Below are 25598 nucleotides of genomic sequence, written 5' to 3'. Positions count from 1 at the left end.
GTTTCTTAGGATGGTGGATATTTTTCTATCTGTGTAGAATGCTGTTTTGATGTTGTGTTTTTGGAGGACCTTGCTGATTCTGTCTGTGGTCCCTTTTAAGTATGGGAGGAGGGCTTTGCCATTTTCTTGTTCTCTGTCTTGGGTTTTTGTGGGTGTCTCTCTTCGGATTAAGTTGGTAATCGTGTTTCTTTGGAATCCATTGGCTGTTAGTACATTAGTGAGAGTGTGTAGTTCGGTTTTTTGGTGTTGTTCGTCAGCTAGGTGTTTTGTTCTGGAGATGAGTGTCTTGGCTACGGAGTTGATCTGTGCTGGGTGGTGGTGTGACAGTGCGTTCAGATAGCGGTTTGTGTGGTTTTTTTTATGGTAGATAGTGTGTCCTAGGGAGCCGTTGGATTTCTTGTAGACTATATATATATATATATATATATATATATATATATATATATATATATATATATATATATGTAAATTTTAAATTGCTAACAAAGAATTAAGGGAGACTAATATGCATTTCAAACTTATTAGTTTTCATCAGTTAGCCAGATAAAGATTTGTCCCATGTTTGGGGCCTAGCAAGGTAATCTAAGAGTTAACAAGCATTTGTCATATATATATATATATATATATATATATATATATATATATATATATATATATATATATATGACAGAGAACTCTTATCTAGAGTATTTTCAGATGGACTTTCAGATAAGTGATGTGCCAAGCCATGCAAGAATGCTCTGTATGTTGTGCCATACATTCTTTGTTATCCTTTCTTCCACCTATTACTACTTGTTTTTAATAACCATTTGAGATCTCTCATTTCATCCAAATGTTTAAGTGTATAATTTGTTTGTACTTGAACTATTTATTCCTTAATTTGAAGATGCACAGTGCTTCAAAATGTCTTTACAATACATAAATATGTATAGCAATAATGACAACATATAGTAATAAAAGTAACATTGCAGTTTCACCAAATGTGAAGTAAATTGGGCTGCAGTCTTTGCTGAAGAATCCTTAATTTATTTTAAAACCTATATACCAGTTTTTTTCAACCAAGGGTCCTCAACAAAACAGAATTAAGTAATAGTTAATTTTTATTTCAATAAGGAATAACCTTACTGAATACAAGAATCTTTACGATTCTTGCATTAGGAAAAATGTTTAATTTATGTGATTGTGTTTTTCATTCTTGTATGTGCAAGAATCAACTAATTACAAAGATTTTCTCTTTTCTTGTTTATTTAGGAAAAGAAGAATACATTGCAACATTCAAAGGATCAGAGTATTTCTGCTATGACCTCTCACAGAATCCTATTCAAAGCAGCAGCGATGAAATAACTCTGTCCTTTAAAACTCTACAGAGGAATGGACTAATGCTTCACACTGGGAAATCAGCTGATTATGTCAACCTTGCCCTGAAAAATGGAGCTGTCTCCTTAGTTATTAATTTGGGCTCAGGGGCCTTTGAAGCACTGGTGGAACCTGTGAATGGGAAATTTAATGACAATGCCTGGCATGATGTGAAAGTAACCAGGAATCTGCGTCAGGTAACAGTACAATGGTTACAGCAATAACTGACTTTGCTTCTGCTACAGCTAAGTGTTTGGTTATATTAGAGTTAGAGTAACAAGCAGCTGAGTGTTTAACAGACCTATGTGAACCCAAAGGTTCACCATGTTATATAGAGATGTATAATTCTTTTTATACATGAGCACAGGCACACCTAGAAAGTAATTTTTAACCAGGATTGCTCTGAACAATTATGCAAGCACAGCCAGATGCTTAAAGTTGTTTATGTGTGAGAGGCAGGTGGACTGGGAAGAGTAGATCATTTTTATTAAGAAGATTAGACACCCGGATAATCCATTTTTTCCCAGGCTATTATTTCATATTTGTAATTTTCCAGAAGCTCCTTTTTTATATTGCTGAAACAAAGCTGAATGTTTCTTTGTTTTTCTTTTTATCTACTGGGTCTCTCAACTATATTTTAAGAAATCGAAAACTGATTATAAAGATGGAATAAATACCTAAAAATACATTTATAACAGACAATTTCCTCAAAGAAACATGTCCTGCCAATGAACTTATGCTTAGCATTTATATCCTTAGGTTGCACTTCTGTATATAAGTTACTGATGCAAGAATTCCAATGAAATTGATGAGAGTTATCCATGCAAAAATGGTGGTAGGATCATATCCAAAATAGTTTGTTCTATTCTGTTTCATTCAAATAGTTGTGAACAATTTTGCTTTAATCGTCAAGGTAAAAATCGTTGTGATATTTTAGTGGTTATGCTTGCTTTCAGAACAAACTTTTGCTTTTCTGTAAAATCAAATTTAGTGAGAGGGAACTACATTAATAGTGAGATGCTAATATCAGGTGGATCTATGGCTGAAATGTGATACAGACAGTAAAGCCTAAATGTAAACCGTTCAATTATCCATTGTGGTAATAATATATCACACTTAACTCTGTGTGGGATTTGACTCTGTAAGACCAGTTACTACCACTTACCGGGAAGCTTCTGCTGGCTTTGGACAATTTGCTGATTTTTAAACCAATGTAGACATCTCTTTTATGTACAGGTCTACCAGGGAGGTTGCAGCCAGCTCTGAGCCTTCTTCTATGCAATTCAAAAGCTGTGTAAAAATGTTTCTAAGGATGACCCCTGTGCAGGATGCTAAACATCTCATTAGAAGAAACATGTGATAGACATTTTTACATCTCTGTGTTGAGAACAGAGAGCAGAGCAGAGCAGAGCAGAGCAGAGCAGAGCAGAACAGAACAGAACAGAACAGAACAGAACAGAACAGAATAGAATAGGAGCTGGAAGGGACCTTGGAAGTCTTCTAGTCCAGCTCCCTATACCTTTACCTATACCATTTCAAACAAGTATTGTTAGTGGTACTTACAGTGTTACCAAAAAGCTGTGAGACAGAGTACAGAGTGTATAGCAGTGGTAAAGAAATAACATAAATAATAAATATGTTTAAGATATGAATATATAGTAATTGTAGATGTTGAAAGTTTTTGCTCTAGCTCTCTCTTGCACACAAATCCTTTTTAAACGTTAAATAGGAGTTGTAGTGGAAGCCATGCTTTCTTTCTCCAATTTCACTGAAATATGCAGCATATAGACAGTTCAGTTTTGTTGTGAGAATAAGAATGATAATTTTCATGTCTATATATAAAATAAATATAAGCTTAATCATAGAAACAGTAATTAAAAGATCATGAATACAGTACAGCTATTTTTTTTTAAAAAGTAGACATTGAATTAGACTACACTTTCTAGATTTGCCTTTGCTCATCCAAAAGTGTTGAAACAATGAAGCTCTTTAAAAATATGTAGAAAGAGAGTGAAAGGGATCAGGTACAGATATTCTGGCAGGTGCATGATCAGACAGTCAGATGCAGAAATCCATTCTACTCATTGTTGTGTGTCAGGATCAGGGGAGTCCGTGAGGTGGTCAAAAAAGTCAAAATGATACCCACATCTGCACAATCAAAGCCCTGACCCTTTTAACGAAAGGATGGGGTTTTAATTGCATAGCTGCAGCTGCCATCTTGACTTTTATGACCCCCAATCCCACGGACACCCCGGGTCGAGATATTTGCTTGGTTTCATTGCAGTAAATTGTGATCCTAAAGTCCATCAATATGACCGAAAGACATATTGGAGTTGAAAAGGAGTCCTTGTGTGCTGAGTGAAAAATAAAATGAAATGAAATGAACATTAAAAAAATTGAGTACTAGGGGATTCCTAGTGATTTGTGGGGAAATGAGTTTGGGAAAGGATGGGGACCAGGAGAAGACGAGGTCAGATGATGAGCTTTAGGTATTCCAACACAAGAGTCATTTCGAATGTCTGTCAGAAACATTCAGCTGGAGGAGAACAAAAGGAACGTGGTTGTATATCTGTTTCTGTCTGGTGAAGAGCTGAAATAAGATCGACAGTATATATATATAAAATATATATATTTTTTAAAAACTATATTGATCAATATCACAATATATATTTGCAGGAAAATACAACTGCTGTTACCTCTGTGGAGGCCTATCTGTTAGTCTGCTTTTTTATTTTTCCTTGTAAAATTATTTTGCCCTTTTTTCTGTGTTACTAACATGCTTAATAACTAACATGTCATTCATGGAATGTTTCATTCTACTAACCGTTACCTGAACCAAAATAATGTACTAACATTGGTAGTGACCATCATATTTTTTAAGTAAACGATCGTTATTCTGTTCACAAGTTTTTAATTTCCTTTCTCCCCCCTTCTCCACAAAGCACTCAGGCATTGGACACGCTATGGTAAACAAACTACATTGTTCGGTAGATATCATTCTAATTGTTTCTTATTTTGGGTTTGCCGTGTGTTTCCTTTCTTTCTTTTAACTGTAGACATCATTAACAAAAGAGGAACTGCGGTTGGTACTCTTCTGCTTACTTTTTTAACCTCCTTGTCATCTGTTGTTGATCTCTTTTCTTTTATTTATCTGTTCCTGTCCGACTCTTTCTCTCTTCTTTTTTTTCCTTTTTTTTTCCTTTTCCTTTATTTTTGGAAGTCACATGTAGAGGGGCATCGTTAACATTTTGCATCAGAAGCTGTGGTTTACTAACAAGGGATTAAGCTGGCCTAACATGCTGCTGGCCTAGCCAGCCTTCTAACCATTCATAATGCATGGCATGTAAGCATGGATGGGGACGATGGAAGTTTCACATTCATCCATTGTTACTTCATCAAAGAGCCATTTGATTCTGTCCATTCCTTTCTCTTTTCTTCTCCTTTTCTGAAATCTGCTTTCCTGCATGTGCACATCAGAGTCTGCGGCTGCCACTTGGTTGTTTTTTGCTGTTTTTTTGTTTTGTTTTTGTTTCCCCCCCCCTGCTTTGGCATGAATTAGGCCCTTGCATGGACAGTTGCTGCTGTATATATATCTATATATAGTGCAAATAGTGATTGTGCTGCTGGCAATATGGCTTGTGCTTTTTTTCTGTTATCAAAGTGCACGCTATTTTTATTAGTCAATGACAGACTTTAATAAACTTACTAATATGTAACACCAGCTAAACTAACCTAGGAAGCATTCTACTAACACCATTTTTGTGTCTGCTAATCAAACTTTTGAGTTGCAAATAGGGACTGCTGACACTAGCTCAATAATAAGACAACTCTTTTAAATAGTTAGAGCTCCTAGGGATAGAATCCAAGTCTAAACCTCAAACAGACATGAAAATGGGCTCCGCCTTAGGTCTCAAAAATAAAAACAAAATAAAAATAAAAATAAAAACCAGGCATATCCCAGGACATTAGTATGTAGGTCTGAGTATAGCGTGTCCTTTCCCTGTGCTTTGTTATCTAGGTGACTATATCAGTGGATGGAATTCTGACCACGACGGGCTACACACAAGAAGACTACACCATGTTGGGCTCCGATGATTTTTTCTATGTTGGAGGCAGTCCTAGCACAGCAGACTTGCCAGGATCACCAGTCAGTAACAACTTTATGGGTTGTCTCAAAGAGGTAAATAATGTCACCATCATAATTATCATTCCATCATGAATTCCTAGAGATTGGTAAGGAGCAGGGCTTAAAACCTCAATTTGTTTTACATTCTTCTGGTTTGAAATTTGATTAATTAGCTTGCTTTATCAATCTGAATCTAAAAAGATAATCTGAGATTTTGTGAATTCACAAAGTTGTATGGATCAACCTTACATACTTAAGTCTGCCTCATTTACCTATCTCTAATATCATGAGTGATCTACTGTATGACTGAATATGCTGTTTACTGAAATTGATGAAAATGCTACTGAAGAATATGTGCTGCCTTTAATAATATAATGCAAATATTCAAAATCACTTTCGTTGTTATTGAGCCTGTCCAGTATTTGAAAAGTTTAAGATCTCTATGAGTTTTTTATAATGCAAAAAAGTGAAGAATGTTGTTAAGTCATGAGTAACACAACATTGTCACTGAGTAGATCACCTCATATCTGAGTCTAATCCTACCAGACTTTTGGTGGACAGCCTCAATCTTTAATCCAAAAAAATGAGGTCCTTGCACATAAAATATTAATATAACAGAGAATTTAGCCTTAAGGTAGAATATACTAGCTAAATAAATTTATATGAATGCTATGTTTCCAAAATGGTTTGAGGTTAATTTTTTCAGCTAGGTGTCAGTCATGCTTTAATGGGCTACATTCAATAACATAAATGATCTTATACATACAAGACAGACATTTCCTCTATCCTGCAATCTCGGTGCATCCGTGAAATCTGTTCCAAAAGGTTAAGCAGTTCTTAAGGGCAGGCAGAGTAACAGCTTATTGCAGGGATAAAATGATTGCCTCCATTGGATGATGCTATTTTCCCAGTGATATATGCAGTTGTCATTTAAATATGCAGCACTACTACATTAACAATATAGGTGTTTTACCAAGAAATGTTCAAAGATTGAAGGAAATGGCTGATATATGAAATCTTATATCGTAGTCTTTCCCATCATGTTTTAGTGCAGAGGCTGAGTTTTACCACTGAATAGATTTTGTAGTACCAATACATAGTTATACATATTTCATAAAGGAAATTTCTCCTTCTAATAGAATGAATATGGAAGTTTTCATGTATCATCAGATCAGTGGATCTGAGTGCATTTTATATTAGTACTTGGAGATGAGCTATAAATTTCATACCAGTATAGTAAGAGTACTCCTTTACATTATTTGCATATACAGAAGTGTTGATTAGAAATAATGTTTAATTAATTCATGGAGATCAACAGTGACCATAATGTTTAAAGGATAGATTGAAACAAAATGTATATTTCTAAACATTAGAAATGGGAGGGGGAAAATAAATAATGGCTAATAATAGGTATCATGCATTTTTGGAAATCCTCCCAAAGATTTATTCATAACTAAAAATAACATGATAGATTACTAAAGAAATTATTATCTTTTACTCGGTGCTGTTTTGCTGCTGCTGTTTTCAACTTAAGTGTGCTTCTTCGTTCTTCCATATTAGTTTCAATTTCATAGAACAAAACATAATTATAAAGATGTAAAGTTTACAAATATATCATGATTCTCTCCCTAAATCCATATATTTACAGGCTCTTAATCCATACATAATCCATTTTATCTTCTTTGCAGTAACCACACATGAGTTTATTATTTATTACTGAATTTATACCCCACCTTTCTAAGTGTGCTAAGATGGTTTATAAAACTAACAATAAAACTTGTAAAGTTACCAGTGAAATTAAAAAATGTCATTCAAATAATTGACATTCAGTAAAAGAGTATGACTTTTCTTAAATACAGGAAGAGTAAGAGCCAAATGTACTTCTTTGGGGAATGCATTCCATAATGTGGAGCCACACAGAACAATGTCCTCCCTTACAGTGTCAGTAATTGAGCTTTTAGCAATGGCAGCATCTGTAGAAGGGCCTCTGCTACTTGTCTATGTAACCAAGAAGGTTCATGGTGAGAAAAGAACTCTTTAAAATAATCAGGTTCAGGCTTTAATGACAAACAGTGTCATATTTTGGGACCCAGAAAGTGTGCCTTCTCTGTGGGCAGCACCTGCCATGTGGAATAAGGTCCTTCCTGAGATCCAGAAAGCTCCCATCCTGATAGCATTCAGGAAAGCTTTAAAGACCTGGCCTTGTAGGATGCATGTGACACCCCCTCTCCTCATTAAAGGTGATTTATATTGTTTTTTGTTTCTATTTACATTGTCTATGTTGCCATTGTATTATTTCTTTGTGTTTTTGTGTGTATGTTTGATTTTTATTGCTATATTATGTTCTTGAGGCAGGTAGTACTAAAATCAAACCAAATAAATAAACAGGAGCACCTTAAATCAAGCCTGGTGATAATTTGGTAGTCAGTGCAGATCTTTTAGTAACAGTTTTGTATGATTCCTCTATCTTGTTCTGGCTGTCATCTTTTCCTCAAACCTGATTACCTATCACGAGTAGGCCAATGTGAGTGCATAGCAGTTGTCATATGGATTCTAAGAGTGATGTGGGCAATTGCTGCCAATTCTGCACAGGAAGTGTCATAGTTGAGTCACTAACAATAATTTTGCAAATATATTCTTTGCAAATGCAGTGGAATCAAAGTGCACAAAGAACACTGGCAAACCTGCTCTTCCTGGGAAAATATAACTCATTTAGAAAATGTTTTACCTCAGTCTCAGAGTCCTGCTTACACTTACCCATAACATTTCCATCTTGTCTGAATTTAATTATACCTGTTATTCCTCATCCGTCCCCTTATTAAGATTAGGCAATATTCAAAGATACTGTTTGTGGATTCAGAAGGCAGGGAGCAGTAGATGTAACTATCATGCTACTGGCATCCTCTAGAGGTCCAAATTAATTCCCATAATGGTTTTATGGAGATGTTAAACAATAAAGATAACAAAATAGAGCCTCGTGGAAACATAGGCAAGGGATGACCTGCTGCACTGGAGTGGCACATAACCTAAGGAAGAAAAGAAAGAAATATATAAGTAAAGTAAATACATAGGCTGCTGAACAGTAGAAGTACTGTAGGGCAATGCTCCCAAGTGTTAAAATCACTGGATGGTGGAATATAGTGTTTATATTATGCTAGATTTAATAATATTATATTTTGAAAGCTATTAGGAGACCTACAAGAATGGGAAGGTTCATATATTTTCAGATTAAGTCATCTTTTATATTGCATAGCCCATATCAGATGAAACCTCAGCTTCTTTTAGACTTCCATCTGGCCACATGTTTCTCAGCTTTCCTCTCAATCCAGTTGGATATCTCCAGCGTGAGCCAAACATCCCAACCAGGTTCCTGGAGATTGTCAGGGTCTGGATGAGAAGGAACAGGTGTAGACTCTTAATTCAAAAGTCTACTCTTTCCATGCATAGACTGGAATATTTTTTGAAGAGGTTCTAACCTAAAGATAACAGGTTTGTGGATGGGAGATCTTTCTAATAAATGAGCAGATGGAAGCTATAGTTAGACACAGCATTTGCTTAGCTTTGACTTATAATCAGCTGTAGTCTTTTGTGGAACAGGTTAAACTGATAACGATTATTCATGTCCTTGTTATATCCCATTTGGATTGCTACAATTCTACATGGGAATGTGCTTGTGGACTACCAAGAAAGTATAGATCCTTCAGAATGCATCAGCCCACATGTTTAACTGCTCAGGTTTAATGTTGCCATATTAACCATTGCTGTGGAAACTGCATTTGTTATCAGTATTTTTCTGGGTTCAGTTCAAGGTGCTGATCATCACCATTCCAACTCTTAATTGCTTGGGACCTGAATATCTAAAACACTAGCTTTTCCTGATGAAATCTGCCTGGTCTGCCCAAACACGTATTAGAAAGTGCAAGGATAGCCCACCCCAAAAAAGATAAAGATAATTGTGACTTATCTCCATAGCATAGCTTATCCTTAAATGGAAGAACAGCCCTCATTTTTATTGCCTCTGGTAAAAACCAGAAAGACTTTCACCATTAATTCTAGAATAAGATTTAGATTTATTACATTTATCCAAAAAAACCCAATCTGCTTCTTTAGAAGGGTATGATGGATAATAGAGTTACTGTTTGTCTGGAAACCATCTGATTTATTGCCAACTCCATCTTATTCAGTCTGCCTATATTTTGTGTGCTCCAGTCTTCCAGCTACCCTATGGAGCCATCTCCAAAATCTCCAACACTGCCCAAGATACAGACATAGCTTTTAGATACATGTAGATTACATTTTAGCCTGAATCAATGTATTCTCTCTCAGGGATTTCATTAAATGTATTGAATATTTTTTGGGAAAGGACAAAGTTTCATGGCACTTACAAAAGAGTTGATATAAGCTCAAATGCTTTTCTCCCAAGACCTCAGAATCTCTAAGCTTTGCAAATGTATCTCTATGGCCAAGATTTCTAAGTGGACTAGAAATATACCATAGCTGAATAGTCCAACCAGACCAGAAAAGAGACCCATAACAACTATGTTTTACATCTTTTCATTTTAATCACGAAACACTTACATTTTAAAATAAATGAATATCAGAAGTGCTCTTGACTTTTGGCTAGCAAAGTGGTTACTGTTTTGATCTCCAAGTTTTATTTCAGCTACCTTTTCTTTCAATCATCCAGTTTTTACAGAAACTTTCAGTTTATTATAAAGGTATCTTAATATATTCTGCTGTGTGGCATAATCTACACAAAGGACTCAATGGGGAAGGCAGTTCTGTCAATTTTGGATAGATTTTATTGTTCACCTCCATAGCAATAGACCATGACTCACACCCTGGACGGTATCTCTTTACTCTCCTACCATCCGGTAGGAGATATAGGAATATAGCCAGCCATACCAACAGGCTGAAAAATAGCTTTTATCCGTGGGCTGTTAGGCTTTTAAATGGGACATAATCTCTGTGAATTTATGCAGAATTGACTTGGGAGGCCAGTGTGTGGTGTAGTTGGTTCACATGGTGTGGTAGGATGGAGGGTTTGTTGTCACTGTGTGTTGGGAGGAGAGAGCACAGGGGTGGGGGGAGGCTCAGCTAATCTCAATGTACACATGTTGTACTTTGACAATAAAGGTTTATTATTAATATAGACTATTTTATACACATAGAACTTGCACTTTCATCCTCTTTCTGTGATTTAAGCTCATAATACCAGTCTTTTTCAAACTCTGGGCCACATGTTCTGGTTCTATATTTGTTGACCCAAAGCTGTTAGCACTTTAATTGCCTCAGGTGCAAAATATCAGTGTATATTACCTATCTTCTTGATGTGGTCCTATTTTTAGATAAGATTAGATTAGATTATAACATTTATACAATGCTATGCAGTCCACATAATATTCCTGTTTTTCCCATAACAACCCTATGAGGAGAATTTGAAAGAGAATAACTGACCAAAAGTCACCTCGTGACTCCATATCGCCTGGTTTCTGGTCATCAACCAATTATGCCTCACTTTCAAAGGGTAGTTGTATAGTCTATATGAAAATATATTTTCTTCATTTTATTATTTGGTTTGTAAAGAGTTTTAATGTAACATTTCCATTTTCCTTTAATTTCATTTGCCTTTATTATATATTTCATAAACGTGTATTTGTACCTTAGCTGTACCTTTTTAATGATTGTTCTGATTTTCTTAAAAATAGCTTTCAATTTCCTTTCTCTCTCTCTCTTCGTACTTTCTTGTTTGATTCTGGAAGTCTACATTGAGTCATTACAGATCTTTCTTATTTTTTAAGGTTTTCATCCCTCGGCTTTCTTTGGCTATCATTATAATTTGTTCTGAAATTCTAGAAATATCTCTTTTCACACTGATTTCTACAATGTTACTTCTCTCTCCCTATTGTTGCTCAGATTCTCTTTAGCATAAAATAAGCAGATTGAATAATGTGTTCTTTACATTGTATTCCTTACATTAATGTTGTATTTATATTTTATATGTACAGTATTGTTGGACAAAACTTTCTAGCACACTCATTCTTCTACTTTTCTAAGTTTAACCTTTATATCTGACACCAATATTATCTGATTCATAATCTGCCCCTGGAAGGTTCCTCACTTATTGGATTACACTCTCCCATATTATAGAGTTGATTTGATTCCAGTGTTATCCATCTGGTGATGTCCAGCTGTGGAGTTTGTATTTTAAGTTGTATGAAGCATGTGTTGGCAATAAACAAAGCCTTTTCCCCCAAATCTGTTCGTTTATCTCTTGTGTTGTTTACCAAATCCAAATCTTCATGTAATTCCAAGTTTTATCTTTCTCCAGCTTTAACATTCCATTCATTCATTAGTAGTATAACATATTTTCTTGATATCACATTTAGCATCACTTCCAGTTTGTCTTAGAATTTCTCAATGTCTTCCAGATTTTATCTGTGATGGGTATATATACCTATAATAACTTTGAAGTTATTATATTGAATGGATACCCATTAATTGCACTAGAAATGATTCTGTCACTTACTAATTTATAATTGAGCACATACATTACTTTGCAATATCCTTTGTAAGTGTAATTGCCTTCATATGGTTTTCCATATGAAAACCATAGGTTTTTCTAAAACATCTAATTCAGTATACTTCATTTCTGCTTTAGTAATTTTAAATTTTTCTTGGTATCTCATATTCCAGTTCCAATCATGGTCTTGTAGAATGAGGAACTTTTTTCTGTCAGTCCTGGCATGAACTGAATATATGATCTTATGCTTCTTTGCTCAAGATAACCCTGCACTTTGAATCAATTTGATGATCCCCCCCCCAATTCTGGCCTTGATTGCATTTGTTCAAACAGCTTGCTCTTAGATGGCCAAAAGGAAGACTTTGTTTGATGTTGCCTCAAGTATCTTTTTTTTAATGTTGTAAGCCATTATCAGATTTTTATCTTTATCCATTTTTCCCTAAATCTTTTATCAAAATTGATTGTATAGTGCTTTTTCTTGCCAGTATTCTGTTCATTTTAATGCATTATTTTGATATTCATGTTTTGTTTACTGTTCATTCAATAAGTTCCAATTTTTAACTTGTGCTTGTTCTTGATTGCCTTTTACATAATCAGCCAATGCAAGTCTTTCTTCATTGACAGTTTGATGTGAAGTAAACTTTTGCCTGCATTTCTGCACAGCAGGTATAATCTATCTATATCACTACATCAGGGGTGTCAAACTACTGGCCCACGGGCTGGATGCGTCATGCCAAAACCATGCCCACCCCATTGCTGGTAACGGGAAAAAAGTCACGATACGTCACAACACGTCACGTGATGTTGCAAGTTTGACACCCCTGCACTACGGGGATGTAATCCATACTGAATAGTCATCAATTTTCTTATTTTTGGTCCAAACCGTCAAGTTCAGCTTGTGTACATTTAATAATTCAGCAATGTATTGTATAATAGGTATGGTCCAGATATTATTGCCTTTGATGGCATTTCCATTGTATAATTTGGTCTCTAGCAATATTCTCAATCTTTGGATGTATTTTTTTTACCATATTTTGTCTTGTCCATGCTTGATGTTATCCAACTATAAATTGCCCAGGTACTTTTTAGTTTCATCCTAATGGCTTCTGATGGTTTGGTCATTTGGCATTTCAATTCCATTACTGCTCATAATTTTACCCTGGTTTATTGGTACTGTAGCACATTTCTCTAGGTCAAATTCCATTGCTATATATGCTAAAAATTATATATATATATATATATATATATATATATATATATATATATATATATATATATATATATATATATATATATATATATATATATATATATATATATATATATATATATATATATATATATATATATATATATATATATATATATATATGAGACTGGATTTTTATTTTTGATTTCCATAAAGCTCCAGATCATCCATCTAATGTAAGATTTTACAGCATTTTTTGCTGTTTGATAGCCAGGATTTGTTTTCTTCAAAAACACTGAAAAATGGTATCATAGCATTGAGAAATAATAAGGATGATAATGAATGACCCTGGAAGATGCTTCTCCTAATACTGGCAAACCTATATTTTTCATTTCCAATTACCAATTCTGTCTTCTACTTTCATTATTTTTTCTATAAATATTGTAGTGTTTTTTTCTGATATCAGTTGTTTCCAAATATTTGATGAATCCAACAATGTAATAAATCAAATGCCTTTCTATAATCAATCTAAACCATTGTAACTGTTTATAGTGTAATAGTATATAGCATTACATTGTATAATGTTATGGTTTGTTGCACAGTCTAAGACACTTACATTGGATTTGGCATTATTAACTAACTATCATGTCCTTCCCAAGGACCAGGAAGAGGCAAATATTGTTTTACAGTATGAAAAGTATCATCGCAGGATAAAAGCTGTTCCAATTGCCTTTTACAATTGACTGATGTGAGGCTGTTCAAGTGGTGCTCCAAATGTTTTCGAACTGAACCCAAGACATCTATTGGCACTATGTTTGCTTTTTTTGCAACAGTCATTCTACTTCAATTTTCAGGTCTTTGAATTTGTGATTTTCTCCAGATCTTTCTCTTCTATTTTGCTGTCTTGAGGTACTGCCACTTCCAGTATCTTTCAAGTCTGAATGCACTCCCCCCCCATCCTAGGAAGGGTCTTGTCTGCAATACTTATTCAGGTTATTAGTCTGTTATCTTGGTTGCAGATTTTCTTCTTATCTTTCAAAATGTCCCATTACAAGACTTCATTTTTCATTTCTTTTCATTTCATAGCCTAATGTCTTTTTGGCTTGAATTTGTACCTATCAGTAATATGTTAATTATTTTCTAAACAATGATTTTCACATTTTTCATAGTGGATCATTGTGAGTGGGTGATATTGTACTGGGAATGAGAAACATTATAGTTAACATTTCAAGTAGAAGAATAAAACAAAGAAAGGAAAATGCATCTGGAACTATTGCAATAAAAGTCTACATCAACAAATGCATGTAGTTTACTATATTAACAAATGTATTAAATAGTTATTGTTAAGAAATGAAAATCAGTAAAATAATATAATAAAAATTATGGTGCAGCTGCCTTAATAGAACAGTAATAATTTCTGTAGTGGACAATGCCACTTTATCTCACACTATGTCAGACATACTCTATGTCAGTAACGGGCCATGGGCTCCTGGCTAGAGGGCTGTGGAAATGGCTGGCCAGGGCATGCATGCATGGGTGTGCATTTCCTTCCCACTTGTGCTAGCGCATGCAGCCCCATTTGCTCATGTGTGCGGGCATGAATGGGGACACTAGCGTGGTGTGTGTATGCATGCCCCATTTCTGCATGTGCAAATGGGCGCTAGTGTGTGTGGGGGTGTGTGCATGGCCCATTTGTGCATGTGTGAACAGGCACTAGCTGCCCCGGGGGTGCATGACTGTCCACACATGTGCACGGCACCCGTGCATGCCACATGTGTGAATGCAGTGGGCATGGTCCCGTTTGCATGCACACCTGCGCACGCAGTAATTTGGAAGCTGCTCTCCCCTCCAGGCCATGAGCCTGGAAAGGTTGGAGAGGTCTGCTCTATGTTATTGGATCTGATTGTGGGTACTGTACTCAATTGGAATGAGCTCTCCAGAAAGCAAAAGTGTGCAGGATATGGAATACAAATCCAAGTAGTGTAGATGGTGGAATAGAGACATAATTTAGGCATCTAATCTACATGGCTCTAAATGAAAACTCATACCAGGCAGCTGGACTATATGAAATAATGGGAGACCAACTTATATAAGAACAAAACTCTTTTTTGAATGTAATATTCTATATTACATAGAATATTCTTGGGGTAGAAGGTAATCTTAGTTACCAGTGATGATGAAAGAATGATTTGATGTCTGAATTATTTAGAAAAAAATTTAAAGCATTGGTCTTAACAGGGTAGAAGTGTTGTTTAGGCTGTGTTGTCTTTGTGGTAGTCTATGTGTCTTAAATTTTGCCATTAAGTATAATTACATGGCAACTGCTTCAGAACTGAGCAGAAATTCAGTTCCACTTTGAAAAGCTATTGTTTTTAACTGGACAGCTTTTTACAAACCATATTACAGTTGCAATGAGTTTCCCAGAAAAAGAAATAGATGTTCTTGAGAAGTAATTGCATTTCAGAAGAAGAAACTTTCTGTATTACTATCACACTTTCCAGATGTGGAAGTGAAAATTGTGGTATTGACAGTATTTGGCTTTTTGCAGCATAATTAATTTAGGTACAGAGCTAAGGGCAGTAACAATCTATTATACATGATTGTTGTATGGATAATTGAAATAGCCCAGTATTCACAGTCTTCTTGTTCCAAAAATGTAGGACAGAGAATCAGTTGAATTTAACTAGGGTGTAAATTGTTATTATGTCCCTGACAAAAGCTGGCCTGCACTTACAGAACCAAAGAAAAATTCCATGTAAAGAAGTTTCTGCTTCTGTCAGCAGCTGGAGATGAAGCTACATTTTATTTCTATGCATCTTTGTGTGTATTTGTGTGTGTATATGCACACACTATCTAATTTGATATTCTGTTTACTGGAGGCTTGAGAAAATGTAAAAAATAATAATGTTCAAGTAACAAAGTTGGGGAAAACTAATACATCAGATCAATAAAATAATGTCATAGCCAGTTAAACTCTGGCCTTAGCAACCAACATCCTAACTCAAATCTCTCCCTTGATGGTCTTTGCCCAAGGTTTATTTTTACATATATAATTAGATTAAAATAAATAGATGAAAGAATAAATGATATGCTGGAAAAGCACTATTCAAAAATAAAAATGAAGGATAATAGCAGCCCAGATCTTTTTTTGGAAATATGTCTACCTGTTCAGGAGAGAAAAGAAAAAAAAAGATTATAAAGATATCACTGGCAGTCCTTGGTTAATGATGACAGTTGGGATTGGAATTGCCATCACTAAGCAACATGATCATAAAGCAACAGTGTCAGGTGACCATGCTGCTTAGCAGTGATAATTCAGGCAGTCCCAGTTGCCATTATTAAGCCAGGACCGCACATGAACACAGTTTCCTACTTCCAGCCATCTTCCCCATTGACTTTGCTTGTGGGAATCTGGCAGGGAACATTGGAAATCATGATTATATGACTGCAACAATGCTGCAACAGCTGGAATTCTGAGGCTTGGTTTTAACTACCAATTGTTCAGCACTGTTGTAAGTATGAAAAGCTGCTGAACAACTGGTCATTAAAGAAAGTCTCCCTTTAACTGTTTTTTTTGTTGTTGTTGTTAAATAGAGCACTGTTGAGTGGCAATGACTATCACAGTAACCATTTTGTAAATATTGAAAATAAGATCACAGAACCCAAGATGTTTGGATCCTCTACCTCTAAAATATAGCACCAACCCCACCCAACATATATGTACACACACAGAGAGAGAGCATAAATATTAGATTTATGCACATTGAGGCAGATTTTTATCAGAACAAATTTAAGGTTAAAAATGTAAAAATCCAGAAACTTTCATACTGTAGAGCAACGGCTTCCAAACTTTTCTCTACTCCGCACCCCTAGAACACTTTTGACATATTCTCGCACCCCTTACAAATGTTTGAAATAATGAATTATGTATATACACTATAATTTTGAAACTTCTAAACCCAATTTTTCGCACCTCCTGGAATATCGTCTCATACCCCCAGGGGGTAAGAGCATCCCCTGTTGGAAACCCCTGTTGTAGAGCAAGCCTGATAGATCAGCAAATGGTTGATTCCTCAAAAAGTTCTTGAATCAGCCCAAGATTCACCACTGAGCCGTGGTGGCACAGTGGTTAGAATGCAGTAATGCAGGCTAATTCTGCTGGCTTCTGACTCACTGGCTCAAGGTTGACTCAGTCTGCCATCCTTTCAAGGTCAGTAAAATGAGGACCCAGATTGTTGGGGTCAAAATGCTGACTCTGTAAACTGCTTGGAGAGGGTGGTAAAGCACCTTGAAGCAGTATATAGGTCTAAGTGCTAAGTACTATTTCTATCAACAATAGTCTCAGATCCATTATTAAGCATGCAGGCTAATTCTTCAGCCAGAGGCAAAGCAGTTCTCATTCTGTCAGTTTATTGTCCTCTGACTTTGAGCTCATAACTGGAACAAACTATGGTTCTTACCCATTTATTCTAAGGTTTACCATATAAAAATATTTGTGTGTGTTTAAATTTAAAATATTTAAATAAAAGATTACTGATGAAATAAGGTAAACTTTTCCAATCTGGATGTTTTCTTGCTGCATGGACTTCTCTCAGAATTCTTCAAATAACTCTATTTTTGCTAAAAATTATTGGTGTTGAAATCCACACATCTGGAGGGGAAAAAAGCTGATAAATTATGCAGCAAGAGAACCCTAATACAAATATTCAGACTGCTGGCTTTAGAACCCCATCTCTAAAGAAAGCTAAAGAGATTTCATTTATTAGTGCAATACTATTTTTGTCAACACTGATTTTGACGCATTATGTAAGAATTTAGACACATAAGGAATGTGTCCCTTTCAACTTCATTTCCCCTTCTGCAGAATGATAATGTCACATTATATCCATTTTAAGGAGGCACAAAATGGAATCTATTTTCACAATGCAGCAGGTGTGTGTGTGTGTGTGTGTGAGTTAATGTGTATTACATCATCTTGTATCTTGTTCATTAGAAAATTGTTCACAAAGCAGAGAGAACATACTGTAGATCAAGATAATCTCCTTCCCTTAAATCTTACTTTAAATACAAAATATAAAATAGAATAAGCATGCAACTAAAGTAATAAAACAATTTTCTAAAACTTAAAGTTCTTATACAACATTGTGAAACATACTTGGCCAATCTGAAATTAAGACTTTTTTTCTGATTTTAATCTGATTTAAAGCTAACTATAACTCAACTTTGGCTGACAAATAATACATTCTTGCCCACTGCATTTGGTTTAACTGGTGACAATCATTTAAAATATGATCTTTAAAGTGATAACCTTTAAAATATACCTTAGAATGTTCTTGGGTAGTTAATGAAGGTGTTTAAATTTAGACTGGACCAGTTTCCAGGGATCCTAACTATCTTGACCGCATCTGTACTTCACATAAGAAAATGCTGTATGGATGTTTAAAATTCACTGTGAATGGATATTTGATAATATAAATATACAGAGCAGATGTTTTCTAGATGTTTTCTTCTTAATTAGTCTAACATAAATAGCTTTGAAACAGAGAAGCATAAAACATTCATTACCAACTTTAGCAGCCCTCATGCTAAATTAAAGTTCCTTCCTTCTTTTGTTAGAGCTCCAAATAACTATTATAACTCCTTTTTCTTATTGCAGTTCCTAGAGAATACTCAATGGAAAGAACTTAAATTCATTTAAATGCCCTGGACCAAACAATGGTGGCATTGCAAGGGTTGCAATTTATTTTAATTGTAATTCCTCACCTTGGTTTTCATTCTCAGCAAGACAAAGACGTTTGATTAAAAAAACCCTTTCAGATAGTGATTATACTGAGGTTATATAGAACATTTTCTACATATACACTTACCTTAGTAGCAGCCAGCTACCTAAGATATAATAGCTTTATTAATATACGGAAATTTTATAATCATTATTATTGAATTTTGTACTCTACGTACAATAGTATTAAATATAATACAATCCTTATCTTTTCTTTAAAAAGGTGATACTGTACTCAGTACAAATGATCAAATAGCAAAATTTAGACTACAGGTCACCTCCAGTTTAAGAACAAGGTCCCTTCCCAAGGTCTGTCTTTAAGTTGAATTTCTATGCAAGCCAGAACAGTATTAGTGTATACTACTGTGTAAGTAGTACTGTGAAATGAACTTGAACCATTGTGTATTTAATTTGAATAAGTGTGTACTTAACTCAAATTTTGCTATAATAGCTCCATTTTTAACTATGGGTCATCCTTAAATTGAGGTATTCTTAATCCAGGGACTTGCTGTATACTATTCCCTCAATGAAATCTTTCCAGGTATCCTTATGTATGGAGGATATTTTTTTCTTTGAAAAATTTGACACCATAACATCCTGAACAATTGTCAAACATGTCACTTGATTTATGAGATGGTTTCCATGTTGCTTGTAGCAAGAATTTCAATTTAAAATATTTTAATTCTTTCAGCCAAATGAAAAATATATTCTTGTATTTTCATGAAATATCTTACTCATCCATCTTATACCTTAGCTGCATTTAGAAATGACACTGGCAGATTCATACAACCTTTGGTCAGTGTTGGGCTTCATGGGTTCATTGATCATAGTTTAGATAGTAGATTTCCTGATATTTTACTGGTAACTTGCCTTCAGAGACAAGGTGATTTGCTACACAGGCCACAAGTAACTGAGCAGGGAATGATTGGTCTCCTAACTTTATACCCAGCTATCCTGATTTCTGATTTGTCTTTGACTGAGCTGGTTTCCAATTGGTGCAGGTTGATTGGTCTCTAATTGTTTTTTTGTTGGTGCCAGATCCCAATTGGTCATTTTGGTGGTGATGATTCCCAATTAGTCTTCATTCATACTGGCTTCTGATTGGCTATTTTTGAAGTGCTAATTCTTGATTGGTTCTTGGTTATTATTATATACTATAATAACTAACTACTTGGTACAAAAGATATACCTAGATATCTTTAGATGTATCTGACAAAATTTGTGATAGTTATCTGTTCATCCTAATTAAAATATCCATAATAGTAACTGAACGAGCTATTTATAATAGCATCTTTGCAACATGTATTATATGTACTTTGGCCTGTCCAATTTTATATCAACTTTATATCATTGAGGGATGGAGTAGTACTGACAAACCTGAAGGAGACAGTGATGTGCCCCATCCTCAAGAAGCCATTGCTGGCCCAAATGGTGTGGGCAATTTTCATCCAGTCTCCAAATTCCCCTTACTGGTTGGTTGCAACTATAGAGGGCCCTAAACAAAAACTTTGTACCCTTTTCTGTACAGTATCATGCCTGGCCATAATACAGGGATGAAATTGGTCATATGGTGCAAATCACATAACACAGAACTAGGATTAGGTGGTCGATCCATCCTGGCTCTTATTAATCTCTCCAGAGTTTTCATTATCATTGATCTTTGTATTCTTCTAGACCAGGGGTCCCCACCCCTCAGTCCATAGACCAGTACCAGACTGCGGCATGCCAGCAACCAGTCCGTGCAAATAAGCTAAACCCCATCTGCGAGATGCAGGCAGCACACAAAATCACACACCCTCCGGTCCGTGGAAAAACCTCTCTCCACAGAGCTGGTCCCTGGTACCCAAAAGGTTGGGGACCTCTGTTCTAGACTTCATATGAGAAGTGGGAGCAGGTGGCACTTTAGATCAATTCCTGTTGCATTGTTGGGGTAAGCAAAGGTCAAGTCTATAGCTCCTGATTCAGGGGAATGGAAATGCTCAAACCTCTTTTGCTCATCCAGTTTAATATCTAATATAGGCCAGTGGGGAGATAAACCATTGGGACAGGGTCAGTTCAGGTATTATCAATATAATTTGATACTATTATACTAGGTATCATAAATATTCAGAGAATCTATTTGTTCAATTTAGATGCCACCTGACTCCAGTATAGCTCTCAGTGGTTTACAGTATTCAGCTGAAGGGTATTGGTGTCTGAGTGTGGAGGAACTAGCAAGATCAAGTTATGCTTTGACCTCACAATTTCAGGGACTTTCCACTGTTTGTGAGGAATAGGCTTATGTTCACCATTTGAATTGGTGCACTAGCTGAATGTTATCTTGGACTCACATGCTCATGCTTAAGGAGCAAGTGACAACCATAAACACAAAGACTTTTTAATAGTTTGTCCCAAAGCTGCTTTTTCAAAAGGCAACTGGACTTTGTTTTTCCTTGAAGACATTTTGCTTCTCACCGAAGAAGCTTCTTCAGTTCAATTTTAATAGGTTCAACTTATTTACCAGTTGCACCTATTCCTTGATGACTTTATGGATTGTTGAAACAACTGAAACAACAAGCCTTAATGCTCCTTTAACATTTCATGAGATGCTCTGGCTACCAAAGGTTGCCAGTTACAATTCGAGATTTGGTTATTACTTGTAAAGCCCTACACGTGCAGAGGGTTTAAACTAGCTAAGAGACCACCTGTATTATATTTCCATCCTGTATATTCACACAGAGTTAGCTTATTTTGGATCCCATCAATTAAGCAATGGCATATAGTGGGACAATTTTTGTTTGCTCCACCTGCCATCTTGAACATTATCCCATAAGAGATATTTACAGCTCCCACTCTACCTGTCTTCAGGCAAGTTCTAAACTTCTGGCTCTTTCCTGTTCTCTGTTACACTGTTTGGTGAGTGCCTTTTGACTTGGGGAGGGGGGATAAATTGTCCCCTTGGCAACTATTGCTCTTTTTCTATACAGTTCCTTTGTTTGTTGTTTGTTTTATTTCCTTGTTTGTTTTCATTTTAATTTATGCAGCTTTCCAGAATAATTTGGGCTGCCTAAAGTTTGATATAAATAAGTATTTTCATGGTAAATAAAGTCATAGAAATCTACATTTTAAATATTGCAGTGGTATTAAGATTGAAAAAAAGGTTAATTTATTTATTTACACGTTATTTTTCAAAGGAAATTATGCTTTAAACACCCTAGAATTGCAAGATAAAAGTTACAATAATAATTATAATACTTAGAACTTAATATAGTACATGCGAGTCACAATAAAAAGGGAAAAAAAAATCTCACCACTGATTTGCACAGGAATCTTACTCACTAGGTCTCCACACAGATGCATCAAGGAGTTTGGCTCACAGAATAGCACATTAGTCACTTTTAAATCTGAAAGGAAAGTTTCTAATAGAGTGTGAGAGCAAACACCTGAACTGTGATTTCTGTTTAGATTTAATAAATAGCCTAGTGTTGAGCAGCTGAATAATCTTGCCATTTATTAACTAGGGCCAAGCAATACGCAAACTCTTCTCTGAAGGAACTGAAGGTTGCTCTACATTATTTGAGAAGCCTAGGGTTATCTTTACACATATATTCTCTTTTTGTTCTTTTCTATGTAAATAGAAAGGCAGTCAGCAGTTCCTGTCTTACATAACCAGAGGATTTGCTAACACACTGTTTATATCTTCTACTTCCCAAGTAGTCTTCCCAACCCTACTGTCAGAGTGTGCACAGTCCTATTGCGTGCAACAGTGGTTTGTAACAAATGGTGGTTATAGAAGTATCACTAGGATCAATATACATACACATGCTGTGAGCAGAATCCAACAAACAGCAAATACAGCAGGAAAGGAAAAAGAAAAGACACATTAGAACAGACATGTCAAACTCACGATGTCACATGATGTCACACAACGTATCGGGACTGTTTTGCCATTGCCGGCAATGGGGCCGGTGCAGCTTTTGCATGAAGTGTCCAGCCCACGGGCCGGCAGTTTGACATCCCCACACTAGAAGAACCTCCCCTTTTTTACACAGGCTCTTAAAGAGACAACAACCAAAGTCCCTGCTGAATCATTCCCATCATTGCATCAGCTAGTCAGCTCTTAAATCATAACCTTGACACTCCTCCCATTTAAAGCTGAACAGATGTTAACCCAAATGCTTTTACATATTCTTGATGCTTGCCTATGATTAAAGGCTTAGTTAACATATCGGCTATATTGTTGTCAGTGGAACAATGCTATAACTTTATCAGTTTATCCTTTAAAGGTAAAGGTAAAAGGTTCCCCCGCACATGCGTGCTAGTCGTTTCCGACTCTAAAGAAGTCATTTCCGACTTCTTTATCCTTTACAGCCTCCCTAATGTTACAATACTTTATATCTATGTTTGCTTCTCCTTCAGATATGTTCTCCCATTGCCATTTTTATACATGCAACATTGTCTTCAAATACTGCTACAGCTCCTTGTACATCTATATGTACATCCCTTAGCAATTGAACATTATCTCAGAACATGCCTCAGACAATGCTATGAATTCAGCTTCACCAATTGACAGTGCTACTGAAGGTTGTTTTCTGGATTTCCATTCAATTACAGTGCCAGCAAACAATATCACAAACTGTGAGTTTGATTTTCTGTCCTGCATATCATTTGCCCAGTCACTATCTATATAGCATTGTAATGAAAAGTCACCAGATGGCCTTATCCTCAATCCTAGGTAATAATAATAATAATAATAATAATAATAATAATAATAATAATAATAATAATAATAATAATAATAATAATAATAATAATAATAATAATAATTATTATTATTATTATTATTATTATTATTATTATTATTATTATTATTATTATTATTATTATTATTATTATTATTATTATTATTATTATTATTATTTGGAAGGGACCTTGGAGGTCTTGTAGTACAACTCTCTGCTCAGGTAAGAAGCCCTATATATACTGATTAATTGTTCTAACTGTCAGGAAAATTCTCCTTAGTTCTAGATTGCTTCTCTCTTTGGTTAGTTTCCATCCATTGTCTTGTCCTGCCTTCAGATACTTTGGAGAATAGCTTGACTCCCTCTTCTTTGTGGTAGCCCCTGAAATATTGGAACACTGCTATCATGTTACCTCTCCTCCTTCTCTTCATTGCTACTGCTAAGCTTGTAAGCCGCCCTGAGTCTTCGGAGAAGGGCGGGATATAAATGGAATTAAAATTAAAATTAAAAAAATTCATTAAACTACAGGTACCCAATTCCAGCAACTGTTCCTTATATGTTTCAGCCTCCAGTCCCCTAATCATCTTTGTTGCTCTTCTCTGCACTCTTTCTAGAATTTCAACATCTTTTTTTTACATCATGGTGACCAAAACTGGATGCAGTATTCCAAGTGTGGCCTTACCAAGGCATTGTAAAGTGGCATTAACACTTCACGTCCATTGTTCCTTTTAAATATCTTAATATTCTTTTAATCCCCAACCAGTGTTGTTGTTTGGGTGCTGAAATGTGCCAACTCAGAATGCTAACTGCACTGGTTATATCTGGCCTTGATCACTGGGATAAATACAATAAGCTACCTATAGCTGATTGGTACACTTCTTGGTCACATTCTTTGTCGTTTTCTGTTTCTACATCATTCTGAAAGCTTGGTGTCATAGGAGTTAACACACTGTTACATCCTAGCATATCATACTTTTCTAACAGTTGTTTTATTTTCTTGTTTGGCTTAATACGTATCCTCCGTTTTGTGGTTTTCTTATCTCCACACCTAAGTAATTCCTTATTTTTCCTAGGCCTTTTAATTGGAACTTTTTTTCCAGTTGCCTGGCAAAGGAGTAAACCTGGGAGCAGTTCTTAGCAATGAAACAAAGGTCATCAACAAATGTTAACAGCAAACACTCTGCACCCTTATACTGTGCAGTGTATAAACATGGATCTGCCTTGCTGCTTCTAAATCTTAACCTTCTGAGAGCACCATCTAACCACGGATTCCAGTTTCTTGCTGACTGTTTCAACCCATATAAAGCTTTATTTAATTTATATACATATCCAGGGTGCTTAGTTTCAAAACCTGGGGCTTGTGCTCAGCAGTGGGATTCAAATATCTGAACTACTGGTTCTCATATTTGATGTAGGCCTGGCCCTCCGATGCCTAGAACGGACTTCCAGAAGTGGCATCATGCATTTCCGGTGGGCTGTTCTAGGCCTGGGAGCCCTCTTCCAGGCCTCTGATGCCTAGAATGGACTCCCAGAAGTGGAATCCACACACTTCCGGCGGGCTGTTCTAGGCCTGGGAGGACTCCTCCAGGCCTCCAAGACCTAGACTGGACTTCTGGAAGCCAGACGGTTTGCCAAATTCAGGTAAATTTAGCTACCGGTTCTCCTGAACCAGTGTGTACCAGCTGAATCCCACCACTGCTTGTGCCATATATATGTCTTTTTCTAACTCTGCATTTAAATATGCAGTGGTGATATCAAAATGATATATGGTATAGCTGCCTGCAGCTGCTAAAGCCAATGCTAGCCTTATGGTCTTACCTCTTACTGTTGATGCAAACACTTTGTCATAATGAACATTTTTTCTCTGCATAAATCCCTGTGCAACTAACTGTGCCTTGTGCTAT

The 25598-nt window shown here is 35.7% G+C and overlaps 1 protein-coding gene across 22 annotated transcripts in view; it reads left to right on the top strand.

Moving 5' to 3' along the window:
• The window catches only part of NRXN1 (neurexin 1), a gene marked incomplete at its 5' end in the record, with an annotated part of 953418 nt that overhangs the window by 278852 nt on the left and 648968 nt on the right, over window positions 1-25598 (top strand). For 7 of the 22 annotated variants that reach the window (XM_081315133.1, XM_081315131.1, XM_081315144.1 and 4 more), the window contains 3 exons: window positions 1252-1553; window positions 4299-4322; window positions 5375-5536. In XM_081315133.1, coding sequence (XP_081171259.1) covers window positions 1252-1553; window positions 4299-4322; window positions 5375-5536 — 488 coding nt within the window. Of the gene's footprint in view, window positions 1-1158; window positions 1554-4298; window positions 4344-5374; window positions 5537-25598 lie in introns of all 22 variants that reach the window. The other 15 variants (XM_081315140.1, XM_081315143.1, XM_081315138.1 and 12 more) reach the window with 3 other exon arrangements.

The sequence above is a fragment of the Vipera berus genome, assembly GCF_964194415.1.
Source record: "Vipera berus genome assembly, chromosome: 1".
Lineage (NCBI taxonomy): Eukaryota > Metazoa > Chordata > Lepidosauria > Squamata > Viperidae > Vipera > Vipera berus.
Note: the sequence above shows the minus strand (reverse complement) of the source record. Positions and strands in the feature narration are given on the sequence as shown.